General features: G+C 48.1%; 1 protein-coding gene across 2 annotated transcripts in view; it reads left to right on the top strand.

Annotated features, from left to right (window-relative positions):
- Positions 1 to 15043, top strand: part of Adamts17 (ADAM metallopeptidase with thrombospondin type 1 motif 17) — a 346209-nt gene that overhangs the window by 324111 nt on the left and 7055 nt on the right. For both annotated transcript variants that reach the window (XM_047540680.1, XM_047540679.1), the window contains 2 exons: positions 2058 to 2262; positions 6027 to 6179. In XM_047540680.1, coding sequence (XP_047396636.1) covers positions 2058 to 2262; positions 6027 to 6179 — 358 coding nt within the window. The remainder of the gene's footprint in view (positions 1 to 2057; positions 2263 to 6026; positions 6180 to 15043) is intronic.

The following is a 15043-nucleotide window of genomic DNA, read 5'->3' as shown; positions in this document are numbered from 1 at the left end:
TAGTGTGACTCTCCTGCATCTCATTAAGTAGGAATATAGAGATAGAACTGACAGGGTAACCTGGCTGCTTAGAAACATAGAAATAGGGCAAAGTTGGGTAGCATTGATAAAGATGGCATCTCCCCTTAAAGACGTCACATCCTGTCCTGGTGCTGTCAGACAATACCTAGGCCATTTTGTTCATTTGAAAACAGTAGTGACTGATTAGGAAATTACAATTAGGATGGGAGAGATTGAGAATCCATCTTACTCCAAAGACCAGAATAAGGAGAAAGGTATAAGATTTAGTTCAGTTCTTTTAGTGTTGAGAAGGGAGACTTGCTTGCTGCCCTGGGAGTTCACCATTGTCTACCAGGGAGACAGTAGCAGCAATCCTCACTAAAGATTTGGGGCTAATGTGTGTAACAGGCAATTTATGGGCAATATGCCACTTGTGCTCACCATCACACCCCACAGAGGCACTGTTGTCTCTGTCCCTCCCATTTAAGTGGTGGGTCCAATAGGAGGAGCTTCACTAGCTGGAACTAGAGAGGAAGGGCCATTTGGCACCATCCAGTGCCCACCTAAAGGTCCCCAGAGATGCTCAGTGTGATGGTATGGCATGATCAGGTTTGGTTCTGATGGAACAAGGCCTACTCTTACTGATGAAGAGGAATGGAATACCTATCCATACACGCCATCCGTGGTTCCAGGCACTCTTGTCAAGTGCTGAGCTCCCAGGAGCTGGGGGTATTTAAGGAAGAACAAGAGAGTGGGAAAAGCTTACCAGCTCATCCAGGGACCAAGAAGGACAGAGTCCTTTAGTACCCCCAAAAGAAATTCTCATCCTAATTTGTATCCTGGAGGAATCATGATTCCCAAACTGCTCAGTTTTCTAACACCCTGAAGCTGACAGAGATATAGACCCAAGATCATTGAAGCATTGGGAAGATAGATGAAGTTTTAGAAGAATGCCTTCAAATGATGACCTCAACAGCCATTTTCCTTGTTTCCCACCAGAATCCATACTCAAGATGGCATCCTCAAAGACCCACTTTGGAGGGTTCACAGTCTCTAAAAGGGAGAAGCTTGTCCTGGTAGATTCATGCACAGGGACTGGAAAGTCCTTTGTCAAAGATTGTATCAGTCAGCAAGTGCTGCAGTAACAAACATCCCCAATATCACAGTGCCTTAGAATAGTATGTTATCATGGCAGAGGGCAAGAAACAGAATCAGAGCCAAACTGAATGACCACATTCAAAGCTCCTGCTGGGACATGGCCAGTATCTTGCCAACTGACACCCAATTGAACAAAACATGTCCTATGACAATGTATAGGATACATGTAATCCTACTACAGGGAGGGAGTGATCAGCTAGGACAGTTAACTCAGTCTGCCTTTGGAATGTTGTATGCAGAAAAGTCTGTACTGAGGAGACTATTGAATCAGATGACCATTCAGGTCACTCTCTCTCCTCCAGTACTGTGGATTTATTCAGTTAGTTACAAAGCTCCCTGTGTCTATCTCCCCTTCCTCCCACTGCAGGCCCATGATCCTTCTGAAAGGCCCTCCATGGGGTGGGGGCAGATAACCTCTCTCCCCTATTATTCACTCCCTGTTTTAGTCAGCTTTTCAATTGCTGTGACTAAAGGACCCAACCAGAACATCTGTAAAGGAGGAAAGGTTTATTTAGGGGCTCATGGTTTCAGAGGTCTTAGTCCATAGAAGGCTGGCTGCATTCCTGGGGCTCAAGGTGAGGCAGAACATCACAGTGGGAGCGTATGGCGCAGGGAAGTAATTCACATGACGATCAGGAAGCAGAGAGAGAGACTCCACTTGCCAGATACAAATATATACCCCAAAGCCATGCCCCAATGCCCACCTCCTCCAGCCACATCTACCCCTTCAGTTACCACTCAGTTAATCCCTACCAAGGGATTAATTCACTGATGGGGTTAAGACTCTCACAACCCAATCATTTCTCCTCTGAACCTTCTTGCGTTATCTCACACGGGAGCTTTCGGGGGACACCTCGCAGCCAAACCACAACACTCCCTGTCCTTTCTCCTCTGGGCAGGTGGGTGGCAGGCCCATGGAGCCCCTGCTCAGCCACCTGTGAGAAGGGCATTCAGCATCGGGAGGTGACCTGCGTGTACCAGCTCCAGAATGGCACACATGTCACCACACGGCCCCTCTACTGCCCAGGCCCCCGACCAACACCAGTGCAGAGCTGCGAAGGCCAGGACTGCCTGTCCATCTGGGAGGCATCAGAGTGGTCGCAGGTGAGTGACTGGGCTTGTTGCTGGGACTGAAACCACCACAAGGGCCTCTGGGCCTTCTCCATAGGATTAGTGTGGTACTTTTCTCCTCATGCTGTTTGTGATACATCTCCATATATCATGGTCCTTATCTGCTCCAGATGAGCTCAAACATGTGTTCTAGGACATGTATTCTTCAATTCCACTTGAGATAACAACATGGCTTAAAAAGAAAACAAGGATAACATGTTTGCAAAGGTTGACATCACAGTGAAAGTACTATTTGTTCCATTTCTAATGAAAATTCCCACCTAAAGATAAATAAATAGACATACACACACCCCAGTTGACCTTTTAATTCTCCTTTGGGCATGTCTGAACTCCAGTGTGGTCAAGTTGGAAAGCTGGTTTCAAAGACTTTCCTTTAATGCCACAGCAGTTTTGTAGATTGCTAGAGTCAGATGCTGGGAGGGACAGCTTTTGGTATGCAAGTTGGAGTTACAAATCTCACGCCATAAAACATTTTGGAAAGAGGTCAATTAAGCCGTAAGTTTTAACTTTGAAAGTTGATCCTGGAAATTCCATTTTATCTTTAGGGATGTCATCTTCCAAAGCTTTGCATTGACTTTGCCTTAATGCTTTTGATTGTCTGGCTATAAAACAAACAAAAAATAGCTAAATAAAGGGCAACCTTCCCTCAGGTCTTCCACCAAACGTGGTCTAGGAAATTCAAAGAGGCTAGATCCAAGACACTCTTCAGTGTGGAAAATATTTTTAAAGTTCCTTTGATTGCCAAACAGTCGGAATTTATTTTGAATAAAAAAGTATTCAGCCCATTTTTAATGAAGGAGAAGTCCACCATTGGCTGCTCTAAAACTGAGTTTAATCTTCAGACAGATCTTGAAATGTACCCATTTAAAGATTTTTGTCCTTAACCCCCACTTTATAATATTGTAGGAAAAAGAGTTTAAAATTTTGTTGTTTTTTTCTTTATATATACTTAGGTTTATAAATTTACCATCAAGGAAATTTTTCTTTTCTTTTTTCTTTTTTGGCAGTACTGGGGATTATATTCTACCACGGAGCTGTGTCCCCAGCACTTTTCAAAATTCTGAGATAGGATCTTGCCGAGTTGCCCAGGCTGGCCTCAAACTTGTAATCCTCCTGCCTCAGCCTTCTAAGTAGTTAGGATTAGAGGTATGAGCCACTATGCCTGACTGGAAATTTTCCTTTAATATTTACTGGCAGTATAGAGACAGGCACATAGCTACATCTCCTTTCCCCAACCCCAGATGAGCCTTAGGACCTTGACCACCCAGCTCCTAATCCAAGCATGATTTATGTTTTCATCTGATCAAAACCATAAATTTTCCACTCAGACTCTTATGGGAGAAAAGTGCCTCTTTACCAAAAGAACCAAACCTGGCATTATCAGTTATTGGAGCACTGAAAATCACCATATTTGGGAAAGGTGAGACAACTAGAGCAAGGTTTAAAGGAATTTCTCTATGATCATATCTACAATCATGCCCCATCATAATCCTGCACTGGTATCTGCACCAATCAATCTCATTCTGGCCCAGCCCCACTTGAGTAAAATGCTGCTTTCTTAACATTTGACTTGGAACCAAATCCTTCCTCCACAAGTTCCTCATGAAGCTGGTATTTCTGCCCATTCACCGTGGGCAGCCCCTCCAGCCCTGGCTGGAAGCTGTGGAAGAGTTTTTACTGACATGATGGCTCTTATTCAACCAGCTGCATTGATCACCCTCACTACTTCCTCCCTCCCCCAGCACCTTCCCAGTTTTACTAGTAGGATCAGATTTGCAGAAGGATGCAAAAGGTGATGAATAGATTCCTCTGTCCTCAGTTTCTAGGCTCCATCCACAAAGGGAAGCAGAGAGAGAGGCTGAACTTTGCCCTTCTAGGTCCCTTCCGAGGTGGCACCACCCACTGCACCATCCCTCCCCAAGGCCACAGGCTTCCAGGGAGTGGGCTGTTAGTCAAAGGGGGCAAACCAGGGTTTGCTCAAGAGACGTTTTGGACAGTCAGTGCTTGAAATTCGAGGTAAAAGGGCAAGAGAGGCAGAACAGAGTAAGAAGCAGCAGGAGCTGAAGGGGCAGGAATGGTGAGTGACCTACTCGTTGCCAAGAAGCAAGTCACGGTGGACGCTGGGGCCAGGGGGAGCCCATGTGTCAAATGGTGAGGATGGAGTTGCTGAAATGGTCAGAAAACATTGTCACACAAAGAAGCAGGGGACTACCCCTCACTGTAGTGGCCCAGGGCTCCCTGAGACAGGGCTCCCTGAGACAGCCCTCCTGGCCCAGGAAGGACTCCTGTGTGTGAAGCCTGCCATGGACTGGCCCCTCACACGGGAGGTCCCTTTAAACCAGTGCCTCTCCTCAGCACAGATCCATGTGTGCTCTCCCAGGTCCCCCAGCTGACAGACCAGCCAGTTCTGAAGCTTGTACATTCTTCCTAAAACAAGCCAGTCTAAATTAGTCCTAAAACCCTCTGGGAACTTCAGACAGAGAGCTATATTAAATTCATAAGAAAAAGAAAGCTAGGTAACATTTTAGGATAAATACTAATAACAGGAATATCAAGAATAATGTTTGCTCTTCATGTATTTTTATTTCAGCAGACACAATGGAACTTTTTAAAAGTTGAGCTTGCCGTAGCTCAAGAAAGTTACCACGGTAGCCTGCTGTACTTTTGGCAAATCGAACAAGTAGAAAGTCTCTTTAGCAGAATCCAGCTTTTATCCCATCATCTCCCTGAGTCAGGTGTCTGCATCCGGTGGGCACAGGGCTTTGCAGGGAGGCTGCACACTGGGCCACGCACAGAAAATCAAAGGGACAGCTCCCTGGCCTGCAGACCACGTCCCCTCTGATGGCCGGCCACATCATCGCACTTGACAGTTATGTCTCCCCAAGATGACAGGTCGACTCTGGGACTTGCTTCCGCCTTATTTTTGGAGAGTCATAAGTGCTGTTGTCAGCCGGTGCACCACCCCGCCCCACAGTGGAGCCCGCCAGGAGCAGGCTGCACGTTCATCCCAGAGCTGCTCTCCCTCCACACCTGTCATCTTGTCCTCACTCTTTCTGCTGGAGGGAAGGCAGCAGTCTTGGGCTGAAGGCCTGCACATCACCATCACCCTTCGGGCCCTCCTCATACTCTCTTACCATGCCTCCCAGGAAGTAAGCAAGCTACCACCAGGAACGCTCTTCTGTTGCCACATTTGTGTCCACACTAAAATATTCGTTAGAACTGCCAGTGAGGGTCACCTGCTTTACAAAAAAGTCACCTGTGGCTTTTTTTGTCTGTCTCCTACTTCTCTTTCCTGAGTCACGGTCTTTGCCATGTGTAGTGGGAGCCAGCTGGCCTTAGACCTTCGTGCTCCCAGGACCTCGCCTTGCTCCAGCTGGCTTGTCTCCTGCTCCACCTGCGAGCCTGCTCTCATTTGCCCTTTGAACTCACACACTGCATTGGTTTTTTGAACTTGATGACTGGCCACTAAATTCCATTCCCCACATGTGACCTTCTGGGAACCCTAAGTTCTTGCAATTTCTGACTCCTGTACCTCTCGCCCATCACCAGCCACTAGGCTGGGGGTCCCAGCCAGGACTCAGTGTGTAAGACTGAAGGCCCTGTACTTTTTGAGGATAGAAACAGCATCTTCATCTTTGTGTCCCCACTCCAGGTCTGGCACAGAGGAGGGACTTCACAGGTGTTGATGGACTTGAACCAAATTGGTCTGGATTAAATATTTGCATGGTGTCTTGCAGTGCTCTGCCAACTGCGGTAAAGGGACACAGAAGCGAACTGTGACATGCACCAACTCACAAGGGAAATGCGATGCATCCACGAGGCCAAAAGCAGAGGAGGCGTGTGAGGACTACTCAGGCTGCTACGAGTGGAAGACCGGGGACTGGTCTAAGGTGAGGATGGTGCTCTGACGTTTCCCTCCTGCCGCAACAGTGCAGGGGGCTCTGGTGAGGAGCTCAGTTTCATGTTGGGCCCAGTTCTACAGGTGGCCCAATCTAACCAGGTGAATTCCCAGCACTGCCCCGTGTGTGTCCTGCCTGCTGCTCCTCTGGGCTGGACCATCACTCAAGGCTTGCTGGCAGCACCCCACTGCTTTGTGGACTTCAGAAGGAAAACAAATACTGCACAAAGTGGGTGCTCTGTCATCAGCCTGGCCACCCTCTGCAGCATTCTGGCTGTGTCCCCACATCCTGCCACTGGCCTGGCCTCACAGCCATCTGTCACAAGAGCCTTGAAAATGTGTGGGAGGCTGGGTCGAAGGAAACACATAAGGGATACTTGGGCAAATGTCACTTCCATTCATTTCCAGGACCTTTGAACAACAGCCTCCAGGAGGTCAAGGCAGATAGGACAGGGGATAAGGAGGGTTCAATGACAATTGAATATTTTTCTGAGTAAAGAAATCCTTTTGGTGTTTAACCCTTCATTTAGTCATTTTCCTGAAATCTTTGAATGATTCCCATTTACTAGAGACTGAGGTCAGCATAAGAACCTTCCAGCAGGTTTTCTTTTCACAAGGACCATACAATGTCTAAGGCGAGCAGAGTATTTCCTTGTGGTTTTAGCTATTGGAAAATATCTTCTTGCTTCCTCTGGTCTCTCTTCATTCAAAGGTTGCTGACTGGTGACTTGAGAAACTGTAGGTGTTTGTTTGGCATGTATAATACTTTAAACATTTTAGAATTAGATGCTAACATTTAAAAATGAGGAAATTTCACCTATAAAATTTCAATATGAAAATCTGGCAACAAGGCCCCAGTCAGTTCCACTTTATGGAACAGAGAATGGTTTGTCAGTTGTGAAGCAAAACTTAGCAGAATCTGATCCCTTTCAAAAATGCCATCACCTCCCAGCCCAGCACAAGTCAGAAACGGAACCCCTCCAAAGATACATGCACTCCAGGCCATGAGAACCAGTCATGGGATGGAGACATTGAGTTCTGGCATACAGCTCTGCTCTACTTGAGCTTCATAACCTCCCTGGCCCTCAGTATCTTTATCTGCAAGATGGAATTCACAAAGCTGGCTCTGCCTGTTTCTCAGAGGTGTTCAGAGGTTCCAGGGTGCTGGGATAGGTGACTAAGCCCTTTGATAACTAAGCTCATTTCCCGACCTCAAATCTTACCCAGTGTTCACATTGCTGTGGGCACAATTCCCAGAACTCACCCATTCTGATCTGACTCCAGTTTGTCTTTTAGAGAATGATGCTGATAAGTGTTCTCTATCCATGCATATCTAGATCCAGCTTGAGAAAGATGGTTGACTCCTATGGGAAAATGAGAAGTGGTCAGTTCCCAGCCTGGGCCACAAATGCTCATCCAGGGTTGGGGTACTTGGCCTTCATTCCTTCTTTGTGGTATGCCTCTGTGCCTCATGCCACCGTTCCTTTCCAGCCAGGGTCGTCATTCCTCTTGTACAGAAGAGGACACAGAGGCTCAGAGTGGTTGAGCCACTTGCCCACACTCCTCTGACAGAGCCCACATTCCTGGATCCCAATTCAGTGCTCAAGACACACGTTAGAAACTAACAAGAAGAGCTCTGGGAGTCCCAGGGTTGGTGCCTCTGAGCCTCGGGGCTCCTGCAGATGGTTGTCGGCCATCCATGGCCTGGGCTTCTCCAGCTGAACCTTTCTGGTTTTGAGGACCAGGGAGACACTTGTTTTCTTAAGTACTTTGAACATCCTGCTGTAAGCAGCAGCCAGATGCCAGAGGGTGAATGGGAATAGCACATGAGAAGCACAGCGCAGTCTGCCGTGACTTCCTGCATTGCAGGGCTCCCTCCCCTGTTGTGCTCTGGCGTTAAGAACAAGAAGGAGTCATGGGATGTCAGGACCTCCTCCACATCTTGGCCACCGTGTGGGGCTGTCATCCGATGGGCATGTGCTGAGCGCCGTGTGTGTGTGCAGAAGCCAGCCGCCCCATCCCAGCCAGCAGCAGGTCTGGCCAGAGCAGCGGCTCAGCTTGGAGTGGTACCATTGAGCAACCTCCTAGAGCCAGCTCTCAGGGAGGGAAACTTGGTTCTGCTCTTCAGAAGAAAAATGCAAGGGACGCTCAGCTGGAAGTCTGTGTGTGCAGTACACAGGGAGCAAGTTGTCAGGGGTGGGGGCTGCATAGAAACCAGCCAAGAAACCCCACCCCAACTGTCCACCCCACGCCCCTCCCTTCTGCTGCCATCACTGGGGTGGGGTGCGGAGTTTGCCCACTATCTCTCTGTGACTTCTCTGGAGAAGAGAGAAGACTTCAGCTCCTCGGGGCGCCCTGCGACCTCACTCCTTGGCTGCGGAGGCTAGGGGAAGCAGATTCCAAGGGATGCATCTTGCCCTGGCATTTTCCTTCATTCAGACTGTTTGGATGTGCCTTGTGGTTTCCATGTCATCTCTGTCATCTAGCTTTGCAGATGGTGCCATAGTTGTGTTTACAGGTCCTTCACATTTTTAAACAATCACCTTGGACCAACCTCCAAACCTCCACTCATGCCAGGCTTTGAAGACAGCAAACAGGCTGCCTAAAAGGAGAGTAGATAGAAGGCGGGTACTCTGAGCTATCAGTGTCCTTGTGTCAGGGGAATGTTTATCCAGTCCTAAATGGCCAGGGGGAAACGAGGTCTAGCAGCCAGTGCAGAAAGTGCTGGACCAGACAGGTGCTCCGCAGTCTGTGTCCTGATGGAGGGAGCTCAGAAGGTGTGTTTTTCAGCCAGTGAAAGCTTTAACATCTTCCATCCAAGCAACCTTGTGTCACGTTGGCTGTCGATGGTGCTGTTGAGAAAGATGAACTGGTTTCCAGGGAGGTGATGTGCAGGCCATTTCAGGCTCGTGCACGGGAGCCATTCTCCATGGGTGACAGCTTTGGGGAATAGCAGAGCTCATCAGTGCTCAGAGCCATGGTAAGGCAGGCTGAGTTCCCAGGGACTATGTTGCGCCCTCTCTGAAGTCCTGAGCGCAGCTAATAGCCAAACCCTCACTAGTAGTCATAGGAGGGTCACACTTCATATTCCCACCCCTGCTGAGGGCATTAGGATGGTTCTGGGTATTTAGAAACTGACCTGCAGCTGCCCACCCTCCAAGGTTGTTAGCACTTTTCAGAAAACAATGCAAATCATTGTTTGCACCCACTGAATGGGTCTATGTATTCCACCAGGGTGGTGGTTTGGGGGTTAAAATGGAAGAGGAGAAAATTTCATTTCTTTCTAGAATAGCGTGACTTCTAATTCCAGACGCAATATCTTAGATCCAAGACCAGAAACATTTGTCACCATTGAATTGATGAGATTTATTTTTCCCCATGAGAAATAAACTATTCCAGAGGAATTATAATGGATGGTGTTTTTAAAGAAAACCATTGATTCTCTACGTTAAGAGCTTGTGTTCCCTGGTTCCAAAAAGATTGAAATGGCCATTGACCTGGTGGCAGTGGAGGCCCCAGGGAAGGGGCTGGTCTAACGAGCCCTATAGGCCTCGTCTGAGCCCAGCTTCCTTCTCTCTGTTAGGTAGAGATAACAGTGACTCCCAGAGGCCTTCAGAAGATCAAATCACCCAATATGTACACAAGTACCTGTGAACATCAGCCCTAGGAGGAAGTCAGGGAGGCCTGGTCGAGCTCACAGAAACATTGTTACATCCTGTGACGCCTGCCATTGCAATTTCACCCCTGGGATCTCACTTGACCCTCACAACTATCTATCCCCATCTTGCAGATGAGGAAACTGAGGCTGAGAGTGGTGATATGGCTTTTTCCCCCAGGGTCACACAACTAAAAAGGGATGTGCCTCCTAGTTCATAGTCCAGTTTTCTTTCAGTGCACAATATCAGAAGGGTATCTTAATTTGAAGCAAGAAACTGAACAAAAAGATGACTTCAGCTCTATCAAAGGCATAGACTTGGTTTAACATAAAGTATCTACTCAGTCTCCAGCCCATACCACCCATCAAAACTTACTCCCCCAAAGGCTTTATATCAGTCATTTACCCTTTAGCATAAATTGTTATTTCTATAGGAAAGCCTGCACATTAAGTCTCCCCTTAATCATGAAATTAAAAGTCAAGTCCTTGTTAAAGGAGTTTGGTACATCCAAGAGCAAGTCAGGACACTGGGGCCCTCTTCTGGGATGTGGCAGACCATACCATGGAGGCAGGCAGCCAACGAGCCCTCTGCATTGGGACAGGGATAAACAAATCCTCTGTTAGTACTCTTGGGAGTGTGAGCAGCTAGTGGAAGGATTGTCAAAAGTCAGTGCTTTACAGACAGGGGCAGGAGGAGGGAGGACAGGTAGCCCTTTGGTGTAGAATACTTCACCTGAGCAAACAGAGCCTGCCATGGGGTTAGGGAAAAGTCAAAGACCCAGTCACTACTCAGCGAAATGATCTTGCTACAGAGCTATGACATCTCCAGCAGTTGCCTGGAGAGGGTTGGCATGGCACTGGCTGGGAGCCAGGACTGCATTGCAGAGCCTTAACGCCAGTGCCTTTGTCTCCTCAGCGCCCCGCACCATGCCCCCAGTGTCCATCAAACCAGATCGGAGTGGAGCACCAGGTCCTCTGACTAATGCACCACAGTCTACATTCTCATTACAGCCTGGGCCTGGCCATTGTCCCTGAAGAACACTTTTCTTGTGCCACACATTATGTCATTGACCTCTGGGGGAGCACGTGGTAAGGACAGTGCAGATCCCTGTCCTGTCCTGGCTCTGCCATGTCTCATCTAACCTTGTCTAAGCATCCTCCTGTCAGGTGAGTTTAGGGGCACCTCTCAGAGGACTTAAGGAGGAATGAATGACATCCTCCTGCCACTCCGCAGATGCTAGCAGGTCCTAATTTTTATCTTTATCTCATCACCATTGGGTACAGTCACAGGTCCATGGTCACTCATCAGAATATCATTTCTTATATGGGTCTGTAAAACATTTGTCTTAGATGAACAGTTCATCAAGTGTCATTCAGACCTCATAAACAATGTTTGCCTTGTGCCCTTATGGGATGACAGTGTGGCTGGGGCAGACATGTTTCTGTGGCATGTGCTAGATACCTAAGCCACCTTCACTGCCCAGGGCTGAGGAGATCGGTGATGGGGAAGCTCAGTTACTGGCGGGAACAGGTCCAGCCCCAGGAGAGAGAATGAGAGTGACCCCTGCATTCCCCTTTGTTCCCCCAACCCCAGGACTCTGGGGACTCCCCTGCTCCTGCAGGTCATCAGAGGTCCCCTCTGCCTTCTGGCTCTTTAGCTATAAAGCCCCAACCAGAATCTGTAGGGTAGCAGGCTGTGAATTCAAAGGAAGACAGGGACAGGAGGGACTCCAGAAGTCAAGACTGCATGAAAGGAAGCAAGAGTTAAAGGGTATAAAAGAAAGTGTTTTCCATCTCAGAGCTAGCGCAAAGAGCATGGGGATTTTGATTATTGTTGAGACCTGCCATTTCAGGTTTCAACAGCTTCCCAAGTTTTCATTGCTTCTGCCAAGTCTTGGGGGAAAATCTGTCAAAAAATGCCTTTGAAGAACTCTTGACATTTCACCAGCCAGGTGCCTTTCAGATACAAACAAAAAATGGAGTTACTGTCAGGATTCTCTCTCTGTCATTCTTTGCTATCCAAAACCTGCCTGAGGCAGGCGGGCCCCTCAGAATCAGGGAGGCCACGGGGTGGTTTCGTCTGCACTGAAGGTTCCTTCCTGTCTCGATCCCAGCCCCTGCTCACTCTGCCCCTGTGCAGGGCAGCCCAGGCCTGGGCCACTCCTCCAGAAGCAGAGCTCCATGGGCGTTTTCTTCCTCCCACGATCTTTCTAGCCTCCTTTAGCTATTCCTCAGAAGATCCCATCAGGGTCTGGTGTTGTGATTTTACCCTGGAGAAGTGAGAAGGGAGCCCTGCTGTGGAGGGAGGTGTCATCAGGGGAGGACCTCTGTGAGGAGAGCCAGAGCGGGTTCCTCCCTGCCAGGGGGAGGTGGGCAGGCGAGGGTGGGAGCCCACTGCTATGCAACTTGGAAAAAGTTCCATGGACATTCTGAGTCTCATCGTCTACCTCCATGAAAGTACCTACTCTGTCCTGAGCACTGCCGTGGCCATGGCGACTGTTAATGTGAGAACTAGAACATACATAAACTTAGTGCCTGGCAGGTATATGGTGGGCGTGCAGAAGGTGAACTCTGTTGCTTTGACTCCTGCTGGTCATCGTTACAACTATTGTTACTCTAAAGAAGCTAAGTCAATAATGCTTGCACGTTGTCTCCCTGTCACGTGAATCTGAGAAACAGAAGGTCTTTCTTCCTTTTTGCAGGAAACTCATCTACCTTGAGGGATATCCCCTTTCCAACAGGCACTTCATAATTTGCATGAAAAGCACATGAATAAATCCAAATCGAAACTCCCTCTCTCCTTTATTGCCATGCACAAAATTTTGTGCATCCAAAATTTTCCTTTTGCTATTTCTCTCCATCTCACATGTCTTTGACTCTTTCTCTTGGCCAAGGGCAGACCAGCCAATGGGTGCAGGGGCTACTGGGTCACCAGTCAGGGTATGTGATGTGCCACTATAGGTCTGTGCTCCAGAAGGGGCAAGAGGAGGGCTATGCTGACTTCAGTTTGTCTGGCGAGGAGTCTTTCTGGTGAATTTATGGCTGCTTCTATTTCTGTCAGTTAACTTGAGTCTCGTGGAGACACATTAAATGTTGATGGAATGAGCCACTTGAAAAAAGTACCCCTGTGTGTGAGAGTGCTTCAAACAAGATCAGATATGTTTTTTTATAGATCTGTTTGCTTAGATTGTAAAAGCTTGAAAATGGCTTTGCAGCAAGGCTTGGGGCAATATCTGATGCTATCAGGAGACACTGCAGTCTCCTCACTGTTTAATTAAAGCTGGGGCCACAGGGGAGGCCGACAGAGGTGGAATTCGCTGCGTGTGCCTGTCTTATCCTTCATGTGAATGTACTTGGGTTCCAGGAGGATGCCTGGTGAAAGCAGCCCCTTCAGACGTGTCTGAAATCACATTTGTCTGCAGGGCCAGAGCAGCCTCTAATTGTGCTCCTGGAGGCCCTGCTGCCTGAACACCCTGGGAGCCAGGCCACACCTACCAGCAGAGGGTCCAGTGATCGCATGGTGCCCAGAAAGCTATGTAAGAGACCAGGTGGCTCAGTGTGCTTCTCAGGCTCTGGAGCCTTTCTTTACTCTTGACCTTGCACTTGTGGTTGAAGCTCATGCTATCCAGACCCCTGCTAGGCATCCAGTCCATGCTGCCTCTGTGTATGGAAATAGTTCTGAAAGTTTATTATCCTCATGCTTCAAAGACAGAATCAGAGGCTCAGAAAAATTAAATACTTCGCCTGAGGTCATAGAGCTAGTAAGTAGGCTGTGGTGTGCCAACAAGTCTGTCTCCTGCTACCTTCCGGTGCTATGTACCCCTAGCAAAGCTGGTCAAGAAGGATGTGTCATATGTAGATTTTAGGCCAGGGGCAGGCTTGGTACCACCTCAACTCAAGTGAAAATGCAGCAGGCACAGAAGATGGACCACTGGTCACTTACACCAAAGGGTTGTTGGCACGTTTCTCCATTTTTATTTATGTAGGTAATCCTTACTATAGTCTACATGGAAAGAAAACCTTATAGGACTTTAACCTAAAATTTTTTAGAAATTTTTTAATGGTTTGTCTTCCAGAATTTTAAATGGACACCCACTCATCTATATTGAACAAAAATGGGATGGTTTCTGTATGTGGCAATTTGTAACCTGTTTGTCTTCTCACCTAACACATGGCGTATCCTCTGTGGAGCTGGCTCAGGTGCAGGTCTCAGGTAGATAAATTCCCCCATGTTCTCAAAAGTTCTTCCCTGTGAAACAAAGCCATTTGCTATGCTCACCTGTGGAAACAGCACCCCCTAGGACTCCAGCAGAATTTGCAAAAAAGCTGATCCACATAAGTAAAGACCCTACCAGGGGCAGGTTCTGCAGGACCAGCAATAGCCTCATGGGAGCACTGGAGAGTAGTGAGAACAGACACTCCTCCAGGTTGAGGGATGTTGGAGACGAACTTCTGAGCTAAGAGAGCCGTTCTTTCTATAGACTGCAAAATTAAAAGCCAGTGACCCATGCTAGGAAAGATAAAGAGTTAGGAGCAGGGCAGTTGATGACCTGGTGTTCTGATTCCCAGCCTCTCACTGACACCCCATCCAGCTCATAATTCATACAGGTAGATGGAAGTCAGTCTGATTGAGGCAGCTGGGTCCTATCCCTGTCTTGCCACAAACTCTGACCTTGGGCACAACACTGGCCCCTACCAAGCTCAGTGGCCAGTGTCAGCCTCTAAGGATTGTTGTGGAATATTCATTCCCACAAGGGAGCCTGTAGGAAGCCGGAGCACAGGACAGCACGTTCTGGGATATCATGAGCGCTAGCCCTTTCTCTTGGCCCCAGAGCAGGTGAACAAAACAAATTCACAGGGAATGTTTTTCTTCAAGGTCATCTCAGACACCTGAGTTTTACCATGGTCATCGATCATTTCCAGACAGAAACCTTGTTAATTTTGCACTTGGTTTTAATAGACCCACAGGATGGAGCCCTTGCCCTGATTTTCACTCACATAGTAATGACACCTGCAGAAGCAAAGGAAATTCTTTTTGGCACTCATGCAAGGCTGAGTCCTGTAACACAAGTGATTCAGCCAAGCTGATCCCTAGCCAGGAGGGCTTGGGGAACCTCCTGGTCAGGAAACACAGGGAGCAAGATGGATATTATGAGGTATGGGGACATCTCCTTAGTCTGTGAATTTCCTCCCCAGGAACC

Source organism: Sciurus carolinensis, chromosome 2, assembly GCF_902686445.1.
Source record: "Sciurus carolinensis chromosome 2, mSciCar1.2, whole genome shotgun sequence".
In the NCBI taxonomy this organism is placed as follows: Eukaryota; Metazoa; Chordata; class Mammalia; order Rodentia; family Sciuridae; genus Sciurus; species Sciurus carolinensis.
The sequence above is the reverse complement of the archived record's forward strand: the minus strand, read 5'-3'. Positions and strand labels throughout refer to the sequence as shown.